We start from the raw sequence: 18,629 nt of genomic DNA, 5'->3' as shown, positions 1-18,629 counted from the left end.
ACAGGGCATCAGGACATTCTTCTACACCAACCGGCAGACATGCCAGGACTGGCTGACGAGGATCCGCCTGGCGCTCATGAGAGTGGGTCTTCTGTCCGGCCAGCCTGCAGTCACCATCCGCCACGGCTTTGACCTGCTCACAGAGATAAAGAACTGTGGTACCCAGGTGCGTCTAGAGCGGCTTCTCACCTCATCAGAGGAGGAGGAGGAGAATTTACGGAGTTGTGACATTGCACAGAATGTACTACCGGAGTATAATGTCAACATGTTATTAGTTGAAGCTACAGGCGTGTTTTTCTCATCAGGGTCCCGAGCTGGAGGTTCCTCTGACGTTGCTGGTGGAGGCTCTGTGTGAGCTGCGCTGTCCTGAGGCCATCCAGGGCCTGGCAGCATGGGGCCTCATAACCACTGGTCGAAGTCCCAGCTGGCTGGCGGGAGTCGCCCTGCAGGCTGAAGGACGGTAAGAAGCGCTAAGCCAAGTGCTCAATAAAGAACCTGCATGTCTTTGGTTGTCCTCTACTTAATAGTAATGGTGCATTTTTTTTCTAGATTTGAAAAGGCGGCTCTGGAATATCAAGATCAGCTGTCTGCGGTCACTGGGATGGACTGCAGCATCAAAAGCTCTGAATGCTGTCTACTCAAACTCTCCAGCAACGCCAGCAGCCCCAATCACACCAGCAACGGTAACCGGAAGTGTCCACTTTGAGTACCACCAACTACACTTTAGTCATTATGTCTTCACCCCAGAAACACACCAGAGGCAAACATGACTGTTAAGAAGGCACGCATTTATTAGGATTTGTTACTGGGATATTACAATTTGATCAATAAGCTCTACTTCTGGGATCCTACTTATGTGTTATTAGAATATGCTCAACTGTTTAATAGTCTGATACCAGATCAGATCATTATTAGGGATAACTAACGGGTCATCAAACCGGCTGCTGGTCAGCCTGAAGTAGCGTTGGAAGCAGCGGTCACCCAGACGTACTTCATGGAGGAGGTGAAATTCACAAAGCTGTGTGCTGTTCCGACATGTATAATTTCCACAACAAATTAACAGTGGTTTATTTCCATGGTGGATAGTGGAAATGATAACTGGCTTTACAGAGTCCAGAGAAGTCTCACCCTCTTTCAAGCATGAATGAAGCGGAACACGAATTAACTAGCAGTAGTCGTGCGGTTAACAGGTTGCAAAGATTTGCTTTGCTTTTGGTAGGTTAGGTTTGCAGCATTAGGGTGTAAATGCAATTTAGCAGAGGCCTAAAATACACCTAGTGCTTTGGCCACCTCTCCCTAGGTAGAATACTTTGGTGAAATACACATACTGCAGGTCTTTCCTAAATAGGCGTATTCATAGCTTGTTGAGAAGTAAGCCACAGAGTTTAAGTTAAGTGTGTGTGTGTGTGGTTCCTCTGAAAAGGCGACAGCAAGAAGACTGTGCTGCTGAAGTCTGCTGAGTGCTCTCCCGAAGTCATCAACTTCCTGGCCAACAAAGCCTGCCAGTGCTACGTTGCCCTGTGCGACTGGAGCTCTGTGAAGGAGTGGCAGGCCGCAGTCCTCGCCCTCAAACAGAACTCCAGCAGTCCGGTCAGCATCAACCTGAGGACGGACTTCAACTACATCCAGGCCCTGAGCCGCTTTGAGGAGGGAGAACTGGCAGAGTGTGGGGCTCAGCTGGAGCTTCTGCCCGGAGAAGACTGCTCGCTCTCCAGCAGCAAGGACAAACTGGGTAAGTGGATATCGGGTCCCAGAAGCAAACCATCTAATTAAACCGAACCAAGGTTCCCTTGGCATAGCAGCAGCAGCAGGGCTCTGAGCTGATGCCCCCCTCATGTTGGGAACGGCAGGGGATCGTATTTCGTTAATTGACATCAATAGAATTATTGATAATAAAAGACAACAGATAACAACAACATTGGTGTAATGCAGACTACCAAACGCTAGGGGGAGCAAACTGTTTAAATGTAATCACAACCAGAGGGAGATGAACAAATGCTAAAGCAACACTCTGTTCCCCGAGGCTAAGGTGAAGGAGGGGGGGGGGTCGAGTATCCAGGCTATATATTATCACAATATGACTTGTTAACAACTAGAATAAATGCACATACTCTGCCCAGAAACATGCCGGTCTGCCTCAATGTTTCTGGGTTTGTCCTTTGTCAGTGAAAAAATGTGGTGTGCTCTACCAGCATGATGGAGGGCCCAACCCTTTTCCTGCTCAAATCAAGTTTAAATTAATTTAAAGCCATTGGACCTTCTTTCCTAGCCTTTTATGAGAATCTAGTTATGAAAGTTATTGTGCACTTAACATTTTAGTTAATTAAATTTGATAACTTTAATAGTGTATACCTCTTGTGCATTTTCTTCATTTAAATACTAAATAATGGTCTTTTGTTGACCAAGACAATGTACTCTGTTTAATAAAAGCACTCGCACAAACTAGTCTACAGTCCAGTTGAGTCTTTTCAGAAGTCTTTTAAAAACATTTCCTGTCAGCCTTTTAAAGGTGTCTGTGTGTGAATACTGTTTCTTCAGATCTGAAAAGGCTTCTGCCCTCCATGAGTCCAGATCCCTCTGAGCTGCAGAGAGCAATCGAGGTGCAGCTCCTCCGCAGCGCTGTCAGCGCCATGACTAAAGTCAATGAGCAGCAGGAGCACAAGACCACGGCCAATCCAGAGTAAGTGTCCTTGTGCATCCTGAGAGTCATTGTTCCTGAGGAGTACTGTTCCCCAACGCACCAGGTTTCAGGTTACCCTCATGAAGCCCAAATGTGCCATTGTTTGGTAACATCTATTTAAAACTTGGCATTCCCCTCTGAAAGCATTGAAGTGCACTTTGTTTAAGATTACAGGGTTCTACGGCCTCTTAGATAAACATGTGATGTGACGTTACAGCACGTTGGTACGCTGCCTGAAGCAGACTGGACGCATCTGCCTGGGTCCTCTTCGCCTGTCTACTCTCACCCTGTCTGATGCCCTTCCCACCCTGCCCACCCTGCAGCTCCACTGCACTGCCACCCTGGAGAACACCCTCACGGGACAGGAAGTATGTGCTCCCTGACTGCACATTTGGTGCACACCACAGGGGTAGGGGTGGGATTTGCAAGACCACAAAAAAATACAAACCGTGCTGTTGCTATAACTGTAGCGCCTCCTTGATTAAACAAGGGGAGAGAGCATTTCTCTTTGATAACATTATAGGTAAAGTTACTTTGCTTCCAAAATGATTTTTAAAAAGCCGGAGAGAGTGCCTCAGCGAGTTGAAAGAGCGAGCAGTAGATGCTGAAAGTGCTGTGGAAAAGAAAAGTTAAAAAAAATGGTGGGGTTTTAATAGCGGTTATGTTCCATTTTATTTTGTATAGCCCAAAATCGCAAATTAAAAATTTGCCTCAGAGGGCTTTACAGTCTGTACACATGCCACATCCTCTGTCCCGAAACCCTCACATCGGCACAGGAAAAACTCCCCAAAATATGAAAAAACCCTTCCAAAGGGTTCCAAAGCACAAACGCATAGTTGTGGAGCGAGTTTCACTTTCCTCCTCTGCACGTTCATCACATCGAAACCGCTTCAGGAAGTTGTATTCTACAGCCAATGGCATCAGGACCTACGGTTTGGACTGAAGGCTTCAGTTGGTTTACCCAGGGGGCTCTAACTGAACCACTGTTATGGATAACCAAGAGTAAAACCAGTTGCCTCACCATCCTCAATTCCTACTTCGTAGTCAGAAGGGTAACTTTAGCGCTGTTTTCAATTCTTAACGGTGACTCCGGGTACCAGGTTACATCGCCATGGTAACTGCCGACATACTCTAGAGCAGTTCATCTACTGACTATCACAACAGGGTGTTCAGGTTCAAACTAAATATCACACTAAATCTCAAGAAGTTAATGTCACAATTGAGCCTCAAAGCCGCACAGTGTGAATGCATAATGTATTTACAGTAAACTATTATTCTAGTGTAGTGTATGTAGGCTATTCTTGGATTACAGTATTTTCAGTACTTTCTGACAGTACTGACAGTATTTTCTTCCTCTTTGTGTATATTTGTTGCAGGACTACGTGATTCCATTGTGCAGTGAGGCTCTGAGCTCCTGTAAGCAACAGGATGTGCAGCCCTTCCTTCAGGCCCTCAGATATACAATGTTCCAGAGGCAGCTCCTCCAAAAACTCAAAGGTAAACTAATGGCGCATTTCCACCGAGCAGTACCGGTTACGGTACAGTCTGGTCGGTACGGGTCGGGTAACCATGATTTGGCGAGCTTTTCCACCGCCAACAGTACCCTTACTTGATAGGCGTGGTGTATTCCAGAAAGTAGTGGTAACGTCACTTGATAGGCGTGGTATTGGACGGAAATTAGATTGACGTCATTCGATCGCGCGAAAACTGGAAAGCTAACCGCAAACAACAATGGAGGACATGCAGCCGATCATGTTCTTGCTTCTCGATATGTGGCTGTTAAAGTAAATGCTGCGCGGCGACATTGTTGCGACGGTGTTGTAGTTTAAAAATGGCGCTTCGTGTGTTGTCCTTCCCCTTGCGGCACGCGCAAATGACGACACTCTTTCAACCAATCAACGTTCTGCAGTGAGTCTAGCTCCACTCTTTAGTACCAAACAACTGTGCCAGGTACCCCAACGGAAGGGTACCCAAAAAGTGGTACGGTACGGTGCGGATTTTTGGTACTTTTCTCAGTGGAGACACAAATAAAAGGGTACCGACCCGACCCGTACCGTACCGCTCGGTGGAAACGCACCATAAGTGACTAGACCAGGTGCATTGGCATTTGGGTTGCTCTGGCCTTTGAGTTTATTTTTTTCAAAAATCCTTTCAACCACTATAGTCTGTTTAAACAATTAGAAATTGAGGAAAGTTGTATTATGGATAAAATGTTGATTTTTTTTATTTATTTATTTAATTTTTGCCTTAGATGCTCCTTAGTGTAACTGGCTCACAATTCCCTGTCTAACATCTTATTAAAATTCACACCTGCTTAATACTGTCATACAAGTTCTAGTTGAAAAGTTCACGCCTTTGTAATGTTTTCAGCATTCAGACACATTTTCTGTATGGGATGTATTAGTTGTCTAAAGGCAGCTTGAAACTCGTAAAGAAAAGGTTTAGCCTAACTAGGAGACTCCATTGAATAGATGTTAGCATGGTGGATGTTTACAACTTCAAACAGTTCAGTCGACCGGGGGAGGGTGGGGTTTATTAGTAGGGCAACGGGGTAGTATGGTAGTTGCGCTCTATTTTTTAAATTGCAAACTTTTTCACGGCGGGAGTGGAGGGCGCCCCCCTTTTCTAACACTGCATTGAATGGATGTTAGCATGGTGGATGTGATTCCATCTACGTCTCCTAAAATGGTGGTGTGACACCCCCACCTGTCCTCTACCTGTCTCAACTCTCTCCGTTGCTGTTGCGGCGAAGGTTTAACCCGCTGGCTGGTTTTCAAGTTTCCAGCTCTGACCTGTTGTCTCTGCTTTGACAAAACCATTAAATGTACTCAAACCTCTTCAGAATGCATGCCCACTGCTTGTTCACCAATAGAAAGCAATGGGAAATGTTTGCATAGGGCAGATATCTAAAGTGACAAAAATCCCTGTTTTTGTCTCCTTCAGGCTCTAACATTGTGCCATGTCCATTCTTTTCCAGGTTTCTCTTCCACCATAGATGGCCACCTAATGGAGCTTTGTCTGACCGCTGTCAAGTTTGCTCGGAAAAAAGGCAACATCGCCCTGGCATCCCGTCTGCTCAGCCAATGTAGTGACAGTACACAGGAAGAGGATCAGCAGGATGAGCTTAACCAGGCCTTCAGGCATCTCACCTTGGAGGGCACTCTGGGAGAGAAGTGGGGACCGGAGCTGCAGATCGAAAAAGCCAAAGTCCTGAGAACTGCAGGTGATCAACAGTAGTCTTTGAAGGTCCACTGTAGCAACTGAAAGTGGTGGGAAGCTATTAACTGTCCCTGCTGGAGAAAACAGATCTTAGGCGCTACAAGGCTCTCAGATTTGCCACATTTTTCTGGTTGGCTGTCAGCTTTATGGTGTGCATTGACGGTTTTTATCTGAAGGTTTGTTTAAAGACTTTTGATTGATAAATCGTATTCAAACATCACATATCAGAACAAAAAATCTATGATGAATTGAACGTTGAATCTAACAGTAAGGAAACTATTTTGGCTTGTTTATTCTTTAAAAGCTACTTGAAAAGCATTCAGCGTAATTATTGTTTTATTTTAATTTTACCAGCACCACCTTCCTGTTCTTGTGTGCTCGTCCAGAGGTGTAGAAGCAATTGGTGCTTTGGTTCAACTGGTGACCTTTTTAGCCCAATGTGTCACTGGTTTTTATAGGTCACCAGTTTACACAATAATCACACAACTTGGATCCCTCCCAACACGTATATTACCAAACGTCTCTAGTGTGTTGTAATGTTGTCTCTGTCCTCAGGCCAGTCGATAGCGGCCATGGAGATGCTGAGCGGGGCAGCCCTGTCCTACTGCCAGCTGGGGAAGAACGAAGGGGCCGCCTGCCGCTCGTTGCTGACACTGAGCAAATGGCTGCTGGCCGACTGGAAGGACATGACGCCTCAGCTTAAACAGGCATGCTCACATTTCAACACCGCGCTACCGTCATGATAGAAGCCTGACATTTGCATTTTCGAAATGGAGTTCTTTATGCATCCAAGCATGTTGTCCCATTTATGTGTGAGCAGCGGTCATTTTTAGCTTTGAGATGCACAGAAAGGTTTGGAAAAATATAAGCAGCATACAAGTATACAAGAAAAGCCAATGCTTTTAGTTTCAACTTGCAATTACGTTTTTTGCTTCAGGTGGTAAAGAGGTCTGGAGCTGGGAATTCGTCCAATGCTGTGGGCAGCCTTTCGCTTCTGAGCCGGAATATTGCTGCTCTGCTTGAGCTCCCCCTTGAGGACCAGGGGATTCCCTACATTATCGCAGAGACCTCAGGTGACATTTGCAGTCCACAGAGATGCTACAAATATTGGCTGCCCTGACATACTTATCAAAGGAAGAGAAAAGAGAAGCCTTCCCTTTAAACCATTGTTTTGCTTCGAAGTATACAAATATACTTGTTTACTTATTTTCTGCTCTGAAATACACTCACCGGCCACTTTATTAGGTACCCCATGCTAGTAACGGGTTGGACCCCCTTTTGCCTTCAGAACTGCCTCAATTCTTCGTGGCATAGATTCAACAAGGTGCTGGAAGCATTCCTCAGGGAGTTTGGTCCATATTGACATGATGGCATCACACAGTTGCCGCAGATTTGTCGGCTGCACATCCATGATGCAAATCTCCCGTTCCACCACATCCCAAAGATGCTCTATTGGATTGAGATCTGGTGATTGTGGAGGCCATTTGAGTACAGCGAACTCATTGTCATGTTCAAGAAACCAGTCTGAGATGATTCCAGCTTTATGACATGGCGCTTTATCCTGCTGAAAGTAGCCATCAGAAGTTGGGTACATTGTGGTCATAAAGGGATGGACATGGTCAGCAACAATACTCAGGTAGGCTGTGGCGTTGCAACGATGCTCAATTGGTACCAAGGGGCCCAAAGAGTGCCAAGAAAATATTCCCCACACCATGACACCACCACCACCAGCCTGAATCGTTGATACAAGGCAGGATGGATCCATGCTTTCATGTTGTAGACGCCAAATTCTGACCCTACCATCCGAATGTCGCAGCAGAAATCGAGACTCATCAGACCAGGCAACGTTTTTCCAATCTTCTATTGTCCAATTTCGATGAGCTTGTGCAAATTGTAGCCTCAGTTTCCTGTTCTTAGCTGAAAGGAGTGGCACCCGGTGTGGTCTTCTGCTGCTGTAGCCCATCTGCCTCAAAGTTCGACGTACTGTGCGTTCAGAGATGCTCTTATGCCCATCTTGGTTGTAACGGGTGGTTATTTGAGTCACTGTTGCCCTTCTATCAGCTCGAACCAGTCTGGCCATTCTCCTCTGACCTCTGGCATCAACAAGGCATTTCCGCCCACAGAACTGCCGCTCACTGGATGTTTTTTCTTTTTCGGACCATTCTCTGTAAACCCTAGAGATGGTTGTGCGTGAAAATCCCAGTAGATTAGCAGTTTCTGAAATACTCAGACCAGCCCTTCTGGCACCAACAATCATGCCACGTTCAAAGTCACTCAAATCACCTTTCTTCCCCATACTGATGCTCGGTTTGAACTGCAGGAGATTGTCTTGACAATGTCTACATGCCTAAATGCACTGAGTTGCCGCCATGTGATTGGCTGCTTAGAAATTAAGTGTTAACGAGCAGTTGGACAGGTGTACCTAATAAAGTGGCCGGTGAGTGTATATACATTTCTACTTCAGCGGGTGCACTCGGTGACGGAGGGGGCTCTAGAGGAGCTCTTATAGATTGTTGGAGGAGCTGCAGGGGTCGGGGCTTAACAACGGGTCATGAACACTTAAAGGCTTCTGTGTGGTGGGATGCCCTCACTAAAGTGAATAGAACCTACGGTTTTCTTCTAAGCTGCCAAACTAAACATTACCTTTTTGCTAAAGTTGTGGGATCTTGACACTCGGAATGCCTACATGTGCAACTTCTTTGATCTATGTCTCTAAGTTAAGCGAACGCAGGTTGACTTGAGTTCCAGTGAAATGTGAATAAATCCGAAAGCTCTGGAGAATTAGTCGTGTGCAAAAGTTAAGTCACCCCTCTGGGTGTCCAAAACAATATAATAACACAGAATAGTATATTCATTTTCTAGTTGACCCCGAGTGCTGGGGTGTTTTCCAGACAAAGATATTTAGTGGAGCAGTATTTAGTTGTGTGGAATTTAAATCTAATGCGATTGTCTGGGAACCCTAATAATTTTATTTGAATACTACTCAGTGCTGATTTATTGCCATACATAGTTTGCCTCATTAGCTCATTACACCTTCATTTCCATAGGAAGGTGCATCCAATCATTAGACAGGGTATTTAAGGAAGCCAATGGCAAGTTTGGCTTCTCTTTTGATTCCCCTCGAAGCAGTGGCAACATGGGGCCATCAAAAAAACTTTCAGATGATCTGAAAACAAAAAATGGTTTCAGGGGAAGGCTACCAAAAGGTTATCCTCAAGGTTTCAGTGCTTTCCTCTTTCTAGGAAATTGAAGCAGTGTTAATTTTGGCAGCTATTTTTTATTCTAGTCTTTGTCTTTAGATGAAAATGAATGTTAGTTTCAGTCACATTTAGTAATTTTAATCCTTAGTTTTAGTCTAGTTTTTGTTGACAAAAACTAATTACATTTTAGTCTAATATGGCTATTAAATGAGACTAAAATTAAACACCTTTTTCATCTTCCGTTTTGTGCTTCACGGAGACGTGGCTTCGATACCGGACACTTCTAGCTGCTCAGAGCGGAGGACGGTTTTTTCATCAACAGCAGCTGGTGCATTGACGTGTTATTGATCCAACTATACTGATCTACTCATCTGGACCCTTACTGTAAACCCTTTGAATCCCCTTTCATTCATGCTGGTCGGTGTTTACATTCCTCTGCATGCCAACGTGCAGCGGACGCTCGGCAACCAGAAACTGGATCGTACCGACACGGACTCCTCAGAACTCTCCAAATACAGACCATTATTTCTCAGTCTGGAAAGGCCTCAGAAGGATTCCCAACTACAAGCCCAAAGCCCCCCACTTCATGAACAACCTCCGCCTGGACGAGCTGAACGATTCCTACTGCGGTCCTGAACTCATCCACAGCCGTCACACCCACCAGTCCCCCCTTCCCAGCACAATAGGGGCCTATGACAACCTGTGTGAGACCTGGGTTGGGAGCTGAACATCAGCTCCATCACCAAGAAGGCCCAGCAGAGGATGTTCTTCCTGAGGCAGCTGAAGAAATTCAACTTGCAATTGACAATGATGGTACACTTCTACACTGCCATCATGGAGTCCATCCTCTGCTCCTCCATCACTGTGTGGTACGCTGCAGCCAAGGACAAGAGCAGGCAGCAGCATGTCCTCCACTCTGCCGTCCCTCCAGGACTTGTTTGCCTCCAGGACACTGAGGCGGGCAGGAAGGATTGTAGCTCACCTCTCTCGCCCCTCTTTGAGCCCCTTCTCTCTGGAAGGAGGCTGCAGCCTTTTAGGACCATGCCCTTGCGCCACGTTTTCTTCCTGTCTGCAGTTGGTCTCATCACCCAAGTCGGAGTGCCCCATTGACCCAAATACTTCATCCCTGAAACATTTTGCACAGTGGTTTCTATCACCATGGTAGGGGACATAAATGTACCCTACTTGTATGCTGCTTATATTTTACTTTTATATTTCTTATTTTACTTGACCTTTTTCATACTGTTAATGTATCACACAAAGACCAATTCCTCAGTGTAACGTGTGGAATTATATGGCTTCTGACTCTGCATTGCTCAACCAATTGCACAAAGAACAGCTGTACGGGAGATTGATTTGGCAAAAACTGCTTTGATGAGGCAAATCTGTAACAAAGCTGAAGTTCCGGCGGAGTTGTCTGTTTTCCTACAGGACAATGGCCCGAAACATTGATCCAAGTCAACTTGGGCATTTATGCAGAGCAAGAACAACTGCAATGTTCTGGAATGGCAATCCCAGTGCCCACACATGAATATAATTGAAAATTCCTGGAATGACTTGAAGAATCTTATTGAACTGAAGATGTGAGAAAGAATGGTCCAAAAATCCAGACACTCATCAGAGGCTATAAGCATTTTTGTAAAAGAAGGCTAGTTAATAATGTGAATTTTCTGTTTGTGTGCTCAAATGTATGCACCTGTCTTTAAGTGATGGAGGGTTCTTTGCTCCTACCCTGTGCAGTGAGTGTTGGAGTTGGGGAGCCGGACTTTGTGTTGGGCCAACTTTACCAGATGTCCACCAGCCTGGCTCCAGAGATGGCTAAGTCCTGGGCAGCGCTGGCCAGCTGGGCCTACCGCTGGGGCAGGAAGGTGGTGGATAATGCCAGGTGTGTAAGAGCTGGGATTTAATGCAGTTCATGCTTCACAATGTTGTGGTGTTGTCAGTTCATCAACCTAAGAAACTGTGTACATCTTTTTTTTTTCTCAGCCAAGGGGAGGGGTTGCCTCTTCTTTCTGGGGAAAAAAAGGAGATAGAAGAGCTGCTACCAGCCACCACCAGTGAAGAAGACAAGGACACCATCTTCAGCATTCTGGGACAGGCCATGTGTCGACCTACTGGCATACAGGTATTTTGCTGCGAACAGATAGCTATACTCTACAAGACTATGTTGTGAGTGTGTGCATATGGAGTGTGATGTGTTTTTGCTTAAAGGGTGGATGGATGGTGGTGCTGGTAAAGTTTCAACAATGAATTAGTACACACAATCGGATAACTAAACAAATTAAAGCTGCGAGCAGCGATGAATGGGCCTTCGCCTCCCCTTGCATGTCGGAGGGGCAGCGGTCAGCCGGACACGCGGCTCAAAAAGAGACTAAAGAGACTAAATAATTCACTCTTGGGGCTGGTATTCAAACCTGAGTCTGTGGTTTCATAAACGGAATCCACCAACACTAGGCTATTGCCGAGGTGCAAAAGACCTGCAAAAAGTCAATGAAATGTAGGATTACCTTCGTTCAGTCAAGGCAAAGGATGACAGCTAATCACACCACTTTTGCTCCATCAAGAAGAAGATTAACCTTTTGACTACACACACTGGATGACCATGTGGCTGTCTTCCTGAAGAGAGCTTTGCTTAATGAATTAATGAATACATTTAGTAAGATTCGCTTCTCCTCCAGGGCTTAATATATTGGTAAATTCAAATTGAATCAGTTAAGCCATGTACTTTCAGCTAAAAGTAATATTGCAATCTTAAGGCAGAGGAGATTCCAGCAATGTTGTCAATGGATTGTCAATTCAGGTTGATAACAAACCCAGGTCTACAGATTCCAAAGCATCAAGCCAACCTCTACAACACAGAACTTGTTGTGAATCAATGATCAAAACGTCACTAAAATATTTGGATCGCTCCCATTCAGTCAAGGCAAGATTGCTCTCCATGAGGTTTTTCATATGTGGCATGACAAGCTATTTACCCAATGAATAGCACCATGCATTGTTAGCCCTCCTTGCAGAGAAGGGTTGCAATGAGCAAAAAAAAAAGGTACACACTTGACACCGTGAGAAAGAATTAATCACAACATGTGCTGGGGCAGGTTAGATGAAATACCAAGCAAAATTCAAATGTGGAAGCATTAAAATCATAAGAAGTGACTAAGTCTTTAACTTTATTATGGGAGCCAAGTGCAGTAAAGAATGGAGCATATTTAGTATCTAAAAAGCAACTTTGTTTCTTATATCAGCTGGACACAGGGTTAAAACGAGAAGAAGAAAAAAACTGAGGATTTGAACCATGGATCTAAACCACTAACGGCATAGAGATACACACTACGCCACGGTCTCACAAATGATTGCGCAATCGAAATTACACTAAAAGAGGTTGGATCGTCTCCATTCCGTCAGGGCAGAGAATGCGATCTGTGGGGACTATATTTTGCAGCATTATTCAATAAACACAATTTCAAGTCACATCAGGAGTCTAATTAAATAAGTTGGGGCGATGTACAAAGTGCAAAACCTGAATAGAGGTTATTTTGAACAGAAATACATTACGTTAGAGCTGGCGAACTCTCGCGATAACAGCATAAACTCACGCAAGACTACGAGCGCGACTGTGGCCCGTATGTGTCAGAATACGTGTATTTAAATCCATAGATGTAATTATATTGAACTGTCCGTGTTATTTGTCATGGTTTGATATGTTGAACTCGCGATCAACAGCAGCTGGTGCATTGACGTGTTATTGATCCAACTATACTGATCTACTCATCTGGACCCTTACTGTAAACCCTTTGAATCCCCCTTCATTCATGCTGGTCGGTGTTTACCCCGCACTCCGCTGCCCCGTCCGCCAGCAGAGTGCCTACCGCCAGCTCCCCCGCGTCTCCCTCCCCCAGTCAGCTGTTGGTGCCGTTCGTATGTGCCCAGCAGCCGTAGCTGGCTCTAAACTGAAATGAGTGTGACACCCCTGCTCCAAAGTGTACAAATTTAAGTCAATAACCTCAGCAAGGAGAGTATACTGAATCCCTTTGTTCTTTAGATCAGCCGGACACGCGATTAAAAAGAGGAGGAACAACAAAAAAAAGTATGCTTGCGTAGGGACTCAAACTTACGCCTCCAGCATCGGGGGCCAACAGCTTAGCAGGAGAGCTATATTCTCTGATAGGATTGCAGAGTCAAAAGGTCACTAAAATGGGATTGGTCACTCTCCTGCAAAAATAAACGGAATATTCACACTAAAAAAATTATAACTGACTTCCTGTTTGTTTTAGAGCATAGTCCTCAGAGACTTTTTTAAGTCTCCCTGTAATACATTTCTTAAAAAATTAGCATACTTGTAGGTCAAACAGGGTGCTGGCGCTGCTTCGTCGAAAACTTCCAGGGGGCGCTATGGAGGCAATTTTTTGCTTTTGATCCAAAACTCCACATCAGGTCTGTAAAGGTCATCACGCAGGACACTCAGAGGTTTTCAAGAGTTTTGGAGTGTGCTGAGGCTCAGGAGATGTGCTTGAACTTTCATGCGAAGATGGCGTCGTCACGGCAACAAAGTTGGTCCAAAACTCCCAATATTCACTGTAACCTATCATCACAGTCTTACGGCTTATATTCCCAGATTTGAAGTGGATCAGATTAAAGGGCGAGGAGAGGGACATCCAACTGTAGAAATTTACATTGACCTAAGTCAATAGGTGGCGCTATACTTTTTTCGAAAATCACTGCATGGCATTACTTATAGGCCTACACAAGCATTATGAATAAACATTTCTAGCCAGAAATATCAATGTTCCTTGGAGTTATAACATTTTACATTTTGTCCAATATTGTCCAAACTGGATGCACGATCACGCCCCGGTTTTATGAAAACTCTTGATTTTTGACCATACAGTTGTCAGGATCAACTTGCCAAATTTTGAAATGGATCGGATTTAAACTCGGAGGAGTTCGTTCGTTTGTAAATGCAAAAATTGAAGGAAAATGCAAAAAAATATATAGAATCACTATAGTGCCCCCTAATGTCAAATATTCTGAGAAAATTTGGGGATGTGAACATGTCCTAAAGATTTGGTGAGAATTGACGTTAGAAAAAAAAAAGTTATAGGCCTTTCAATTTTCAGGACACACCCCTACAAACTTCATTGGTCCATAACTATTGAAAAATGAGATATCAACATTCTTTCAATAACTTTTGATGGCATTGAGCCAATGATCAAGATTTCGTAAAAATTGGACCAAGCGTCTGGGAGGAGTTCGTGTTTTTCACAAAATTCAAAATGGCGGACATAAAACGGTAGGCGCATTTGCATACCATGATTGACTTCTTTGTAGAGCGCATCCAAGAGCACCTGTGTGAAAAGGTTCCAGGTCAATCGGTAAAAGTGGGAAAAAATTTTAACATAGGGAGCACTTACGGGGGCGCTAGAGAGTACTTTTTTTTCTCCTAATTGCGGGACCTGAAGAATATCTAAATTTTGCGCATTTCTGAAGCGCTTGCAAAAATTCAAGAGTTTTTGAACATGATGAAGTCCCCAAAAGTGCGATCGAAGTGGTGAAATAATAAGAAGAAGAATTCTTGCAATATCAATAGGGCTTTCGCCTGACTTTCAGTCGGCTCAGGCCCTAATAAAAAGGCTCATCACTTAAGTAGTGAGTCAAATGAAGATTGTCCCTGAAGTCTTGAGTAAATACAAAGCCTGAACATGCACTTGTGACACTGTGCTGATCCTCTCCAGGATGAGGACCTGGCTCTGCAGCAGGAAGACGACGAGGACGACATGGTGGACGTGATCTGGCGGCAGCTCACAGGCTCGTGCCCTTGGCTGGGGGAGGCGGGCCAGCCTGTCACAGATGGTCTGATCAAGGTTTGGAGACGGGTGGTGGACCGAATCTTTGGCCTCTACCGGGTCTCCTGCCAGGCCTATTTTACCTTCCTAAAGCTCAATGCTGGACAGGTGAGGCCATGGTTTTGCTGGTCTTTTCAATGGGACAATGGGGGCACAGATGTTGTGGTCAAAGCGAGTAACTGTGCGATAGTGGATTCACCTATACTCTTTCAGTCTCAACTGGGCTCCGTTCCTGCTTTCCCTTTGCCAGCCATTATTTGGGCGGGGTTTTGATTCGCTGTGTTGTTCCCACTAACTGTCTTAACGCCTGTGGAGGTTCGATGCCAGCCTTGATGTAATCGCACTGCTAGCCATGCGTGGCCGTGAAACTCACGGTTGATGCAGCCTTGATCCGATGAAATGAGTTGTATTGACAGACGGAGTGTAACCCTGCGGATTGTTCTGTGATTCCTCTTTACAGACCTGTCCGTGAAGGACTGAGGGCCGCCTTTATTCTAAAAGTCTGCTCTGTGTTTTAGGTGCCCATAGATGAGGATGACCCTAAACTCCTGCTGTCCTATCACAACAGCAAGCAGAGCAACGATGATGTGATTGTCATGGCAACCCTGCGACTCCTCCGTTTGCTGGTGAAACATGCTGGTGAACTGAGGGAGGGGCTTGAGCTGGGCTTAGCCTCCACCCCCACTGCACCCTGGAGGGGTATGTCACACTACAGAACAATGGGATGCTTTTCAAGCATTAAAAGTACAGCGTCCTAACTGGAAAGCTTTTTTGCTGTCTTCACTACCTGTATATGTGTGAGTGGACCTGGGATCCTCTCGGTGACTGGGGGGATGCTCTGATATTGCTGTTTACATTAAGTGCCACGCGTCAGTGCAGTTTGAGGGCCAAATGTATAGACCAGATCCTCAAGTGTGTGTGTGTGTGTGTGTGTGTGTGTGTGTGTGTGTGTGTGTGTGTGTGTGTGTGTGTGTGTGTGTGTGTGTGTGTGTGTGTGTGTGTGTGTGTGTGTGTGTGTGTGTGTGTGTGTGTGTGTGTGTGTGTGTGTGTGTGTTATTTTGAGATTTGTTTGAAGACGATGAAAATAAGATCTATTTAATAGTCAATGTTACAAGGATGAGTTTTGAGTATAGTGTTACAGTTGAGGGAAGAAGTGCATCTTTATTGGCTGCCCATATGAACCCTGCTGTCCTCCTCCTCAGGTATCATACCGCAGCTCTTTTCCCGTCTCAACCACCCAGAAGCCTACATCCGACAGAGCATATGCAGCCTGCTGTGTCGAGTGGCCCAGGACTCCCCTCACCTCATCCTCTACCCGGCCATTGTGGGCTCGCTCTCCTTGGGAGGGGAAACTCAGAATGCAGGTATTCTTTAAGGCAATGTGTAGAACGTGTCTCATTCATTAGATTGCCACTGGTCGAAAGAAAATGGGAAAAGGCATTTAAAGGATGATTATTATTCAGTAAGTTTATTGCCAAGTTAAATGCTCTGGATCTGAATTGTGTTGACAGGGAGTAAACTTCGGTCAGCTCTGCCCACCTTCTTAGGCAGCATGCAGGGAAAGGGCCTTGGTGGGGAGCAGCAGCTGGAGGAGGAGGAAGAGGAAGTGGCGGAGCAGCAGCAAGAGAGTGGCGAGCCAGGAGGGGCCCCAGAAGAGCTGGCAACCTTCTGCTCCAGTCAAGACCAAGCCATGATGCAGGACTGTTACAGCAAGATCGTGGAGAAGCTGTCCTTTGCCAACCCGACCATGGTGCTTCAGGTAGTGGCCAGAGTACCACCAGCGTCTCCACACATTGTCACCAGGCAGTGTTCTATTGGGTCCGGGAGTAGCCTGGCCACAAACGTACCCATCATGCCATAGTGTGAGGAACGTTCCCATATCGAGATGTTTCACTGTCTCCATATCAAATTTGTGTTGTGCAATTATTGCACCAACATTTGCAATTTTCAGACCATTTTATGCCACTGATAACATAATGACAGTATAATAGCATAGTAATACAAGTACTCTCTTACAAAGAACGTTTGTCGAGCGGATAGCGGCAGCCGGGGATGAGACTCAGTTCGGAGGAACCGAATAGTTCGGATGGTTGTTGTTTTAGGTGAGATTTTGGCTTAGTTGTGTTGCCTGATTTGGTTGGCACTGTTTTTAAACAAAGTGGACATACACATTCCCTTCCTCCGTCGGTGTTCGCTCTGCGTGTGCGGCCGCGCTGCCTAAGGCCCGCCTCCGTATTCATCAATCAAAGCAGACAAGAGGACAGCGCAATCGACTAAATTTTGGTGACCTTCATATGTATGCAAGGGAAAATCACTCATTTTTCATAAATTGTGCGATGTGTCAATATGAGCAGCCCTGTCTGTTTTCTTATCTCGGATGAAACTTTTGAATCAAAGTACACTGTTCTGAGCTACGTCGAGAACGTCTAAAGCCAAGGTGCTAACTGCTCCTTCGTGCTGACCAGGTCCAGCAGCTGGTGGGGGAGCTGCGCAGAGTGACCTTGCTGTGGGACGAGCTGTGGCTGGGCGTGTTGCAGCAGCAACACATGCACGTCCTGCGAAGGATCCAACAGCTGGAGGACGAGGTGAAGAGAGTCCAGAACAACAACACGCTGCGCAGGTGAGACTCCCACCAGAGCCCAAGTGGAGAAACCAGAAGGCTGCTGTGTATCTGGGTCATCTAATGCCATGGTCAAATATATTGGATAACATTTACCACCTAGCAGCCTGACCCTTTTTTATTTGAGTCACTCCTGTGTAAAGACTTGACAGTAGAAAGGAACTTTTTAGGTGCTCTTTATAAAACTACTTCAGGACTATGAATACATAGGGCGTGACTGAATTAGGATGGGAAATTGCTGCCATGTACCTATACATATAGAATGGTTCTGGTTCAGCAACATGCACAAGTGGTAAGAAAGACCTGTACCTAGCAGTCAGACTTGGCAAATCACACCTCTGTATTCACATTGAGGTTTGAAAATGTCTATTGACCTAGTGGGATGGTTCCTTCAGTCGACACAGTGGCGCTTGATCCGTGTGTACATGTTTTTTAAATGAAAAATACACTTTACCATATGGTGGATTGAATTTGTGAAGCCATAGCCACACAAATCACACACAAAGCAAACTTTACTTCTCACATTACTTCTCTGCGATCTTTTGTATTTTTGTTGTGACATCTAAATCCAAGACTGCAATTACCAGACACCTTACTGGATGAGATCGGCAGTGTGAGCTCTTTCTGCACCATCAGCTGCATTGGATGGTGGTACTTACTTACTTAGAAGTAGATGGTACTTTTTGGTTAAAATCACTTTAGTATTCAATTTTCCATCATCCCTTTAATGATCAATATATGATCTGATTGCCAAGTTTGCACGGGAGGTTGTGACCAAGCGTACAGAAACCAGATGTTTAAGCTGTATGATGTACTTGAAGCTGTAGTCACTCTTTGTGTTGCAGAGACGAAAAGACTGCCATTATGCGCGAGAAGCACTCTGCTCTGATGCGCCCCGTGGTTTTCGCGCTGGATCACGTCTGCAGCATCACAGCGGCTCCAGCAGAGACGCCCCATGAGACGTGGTTCCAGCAGACCTACGGGGACTCAATCACCTCTGCCCTGGAGCGCTTGAAGAACCCCTCCAACCCTGCCAACCCGGCCAGCAGCTGGCTTCCCTTCAAACAGGT

General features: G+C 45.4%; 1 protein-coding gene across 4 annotated transcripts in view; it reads left to right on the top strand.

The window, feature by feature from the left end:
- The window catches only part of smg1 (SMG1 nonsense mediated mRNA decay associated PI3K related kinase), a 52,944-nt gene that overhangs the window by 19,152 nt on the left and 15,163 nt on the right, over positions 1 to 18,629 (top strand). For 3 of the 4 annotated variants that reach the window (XM_037475322.2, XM_037475323.2, XM_037475321.2), the window contains exons 22-39: positions 5 to 166; positions 306 to 460; positions 550 to 683; positions 1,424 to 1,732; positions 2,539 to 2,680; positions 2,898 to 3,048; positions 4,057 to 4,177; positions 5,658 to 5,903; positions 6,455 to 6,606; positions 6,837 to 6,972; positions 10,840 to 10,984; positions 11,086 to 11,224; positions 14,829 to 15,047; positions 15,458 to 15,638; positions 16,142 to 16,303; positions 16,451 to 16,698; positions 17,405 to 17,559; positions 18,405 to 18,627. In XM_037475322.2, coding sequence (XP_037331219.2) covers positions 5 to 166; positions 306 to 460; positions 550 to 683; positions 1,424 to 1,732; positions 2,539 to 2,680; positions 2,898 to 3,048; positions 4,057 to 4,177; positions 5,658 to 5,903; positions 6,455 to 6,606; positions 6,837 to 6,972; positions 10,840 to 10,984; positions 11,086 to 11,224; positions 14,829 to 15,047; positions 15,458 to 15,638; positions 16,142 to 16,303; positions 16,451 to 16,698; positions 17,405 to 17,559; positions 18,405 to 18,627 — 3,180 coding nt within the window. The remainder of the gene's footprint in view (positions 1 to 4; positions 167 to 305; positions 461 to 549; positions 684 to 1,423; positions 1,733 to 2,538; positions 2,681 to 2,897; positions 3,049 to 4,056; positions 4,178 to 5,657; positions 5,904 to 6,454; positions 6,607 to 6,836; positions 6,973 to 10,839; positions 10,985 to 11,085; positions 11,225 to 14,828; positions 15,048 to 15,457; positions 15,639 to 16,141; positions 16,304 to 16,450; positions 16,699 to 17,404; positions 17,560 to 18,404; positions 18,628 to 18,629) is intronic. The other variant, XM_037475324.2, reaches the window with a different exon arrangement.

The sequence above is a fragment of the Pungitius pungitius genome, chromosome 12 (genome assembly GCF_949316345.1).
Source record: "Pungitius pungitius chromosome 12, fPunPun2.1, whole genome shotgun sequence".
NCBI classification, from domain to species: domain Eukaryota; kingdom Metazoa; phylum Chordata; class Actinopteri; order Perciformes; family Gasterosteidae; genus Pungitius; species Pungitius pungitius.
The sequence above is the reverse complement of the archived record's forward strand: the minus strand, read 5'-3'. Positions and strand labels throughout refer to the sequence as shown.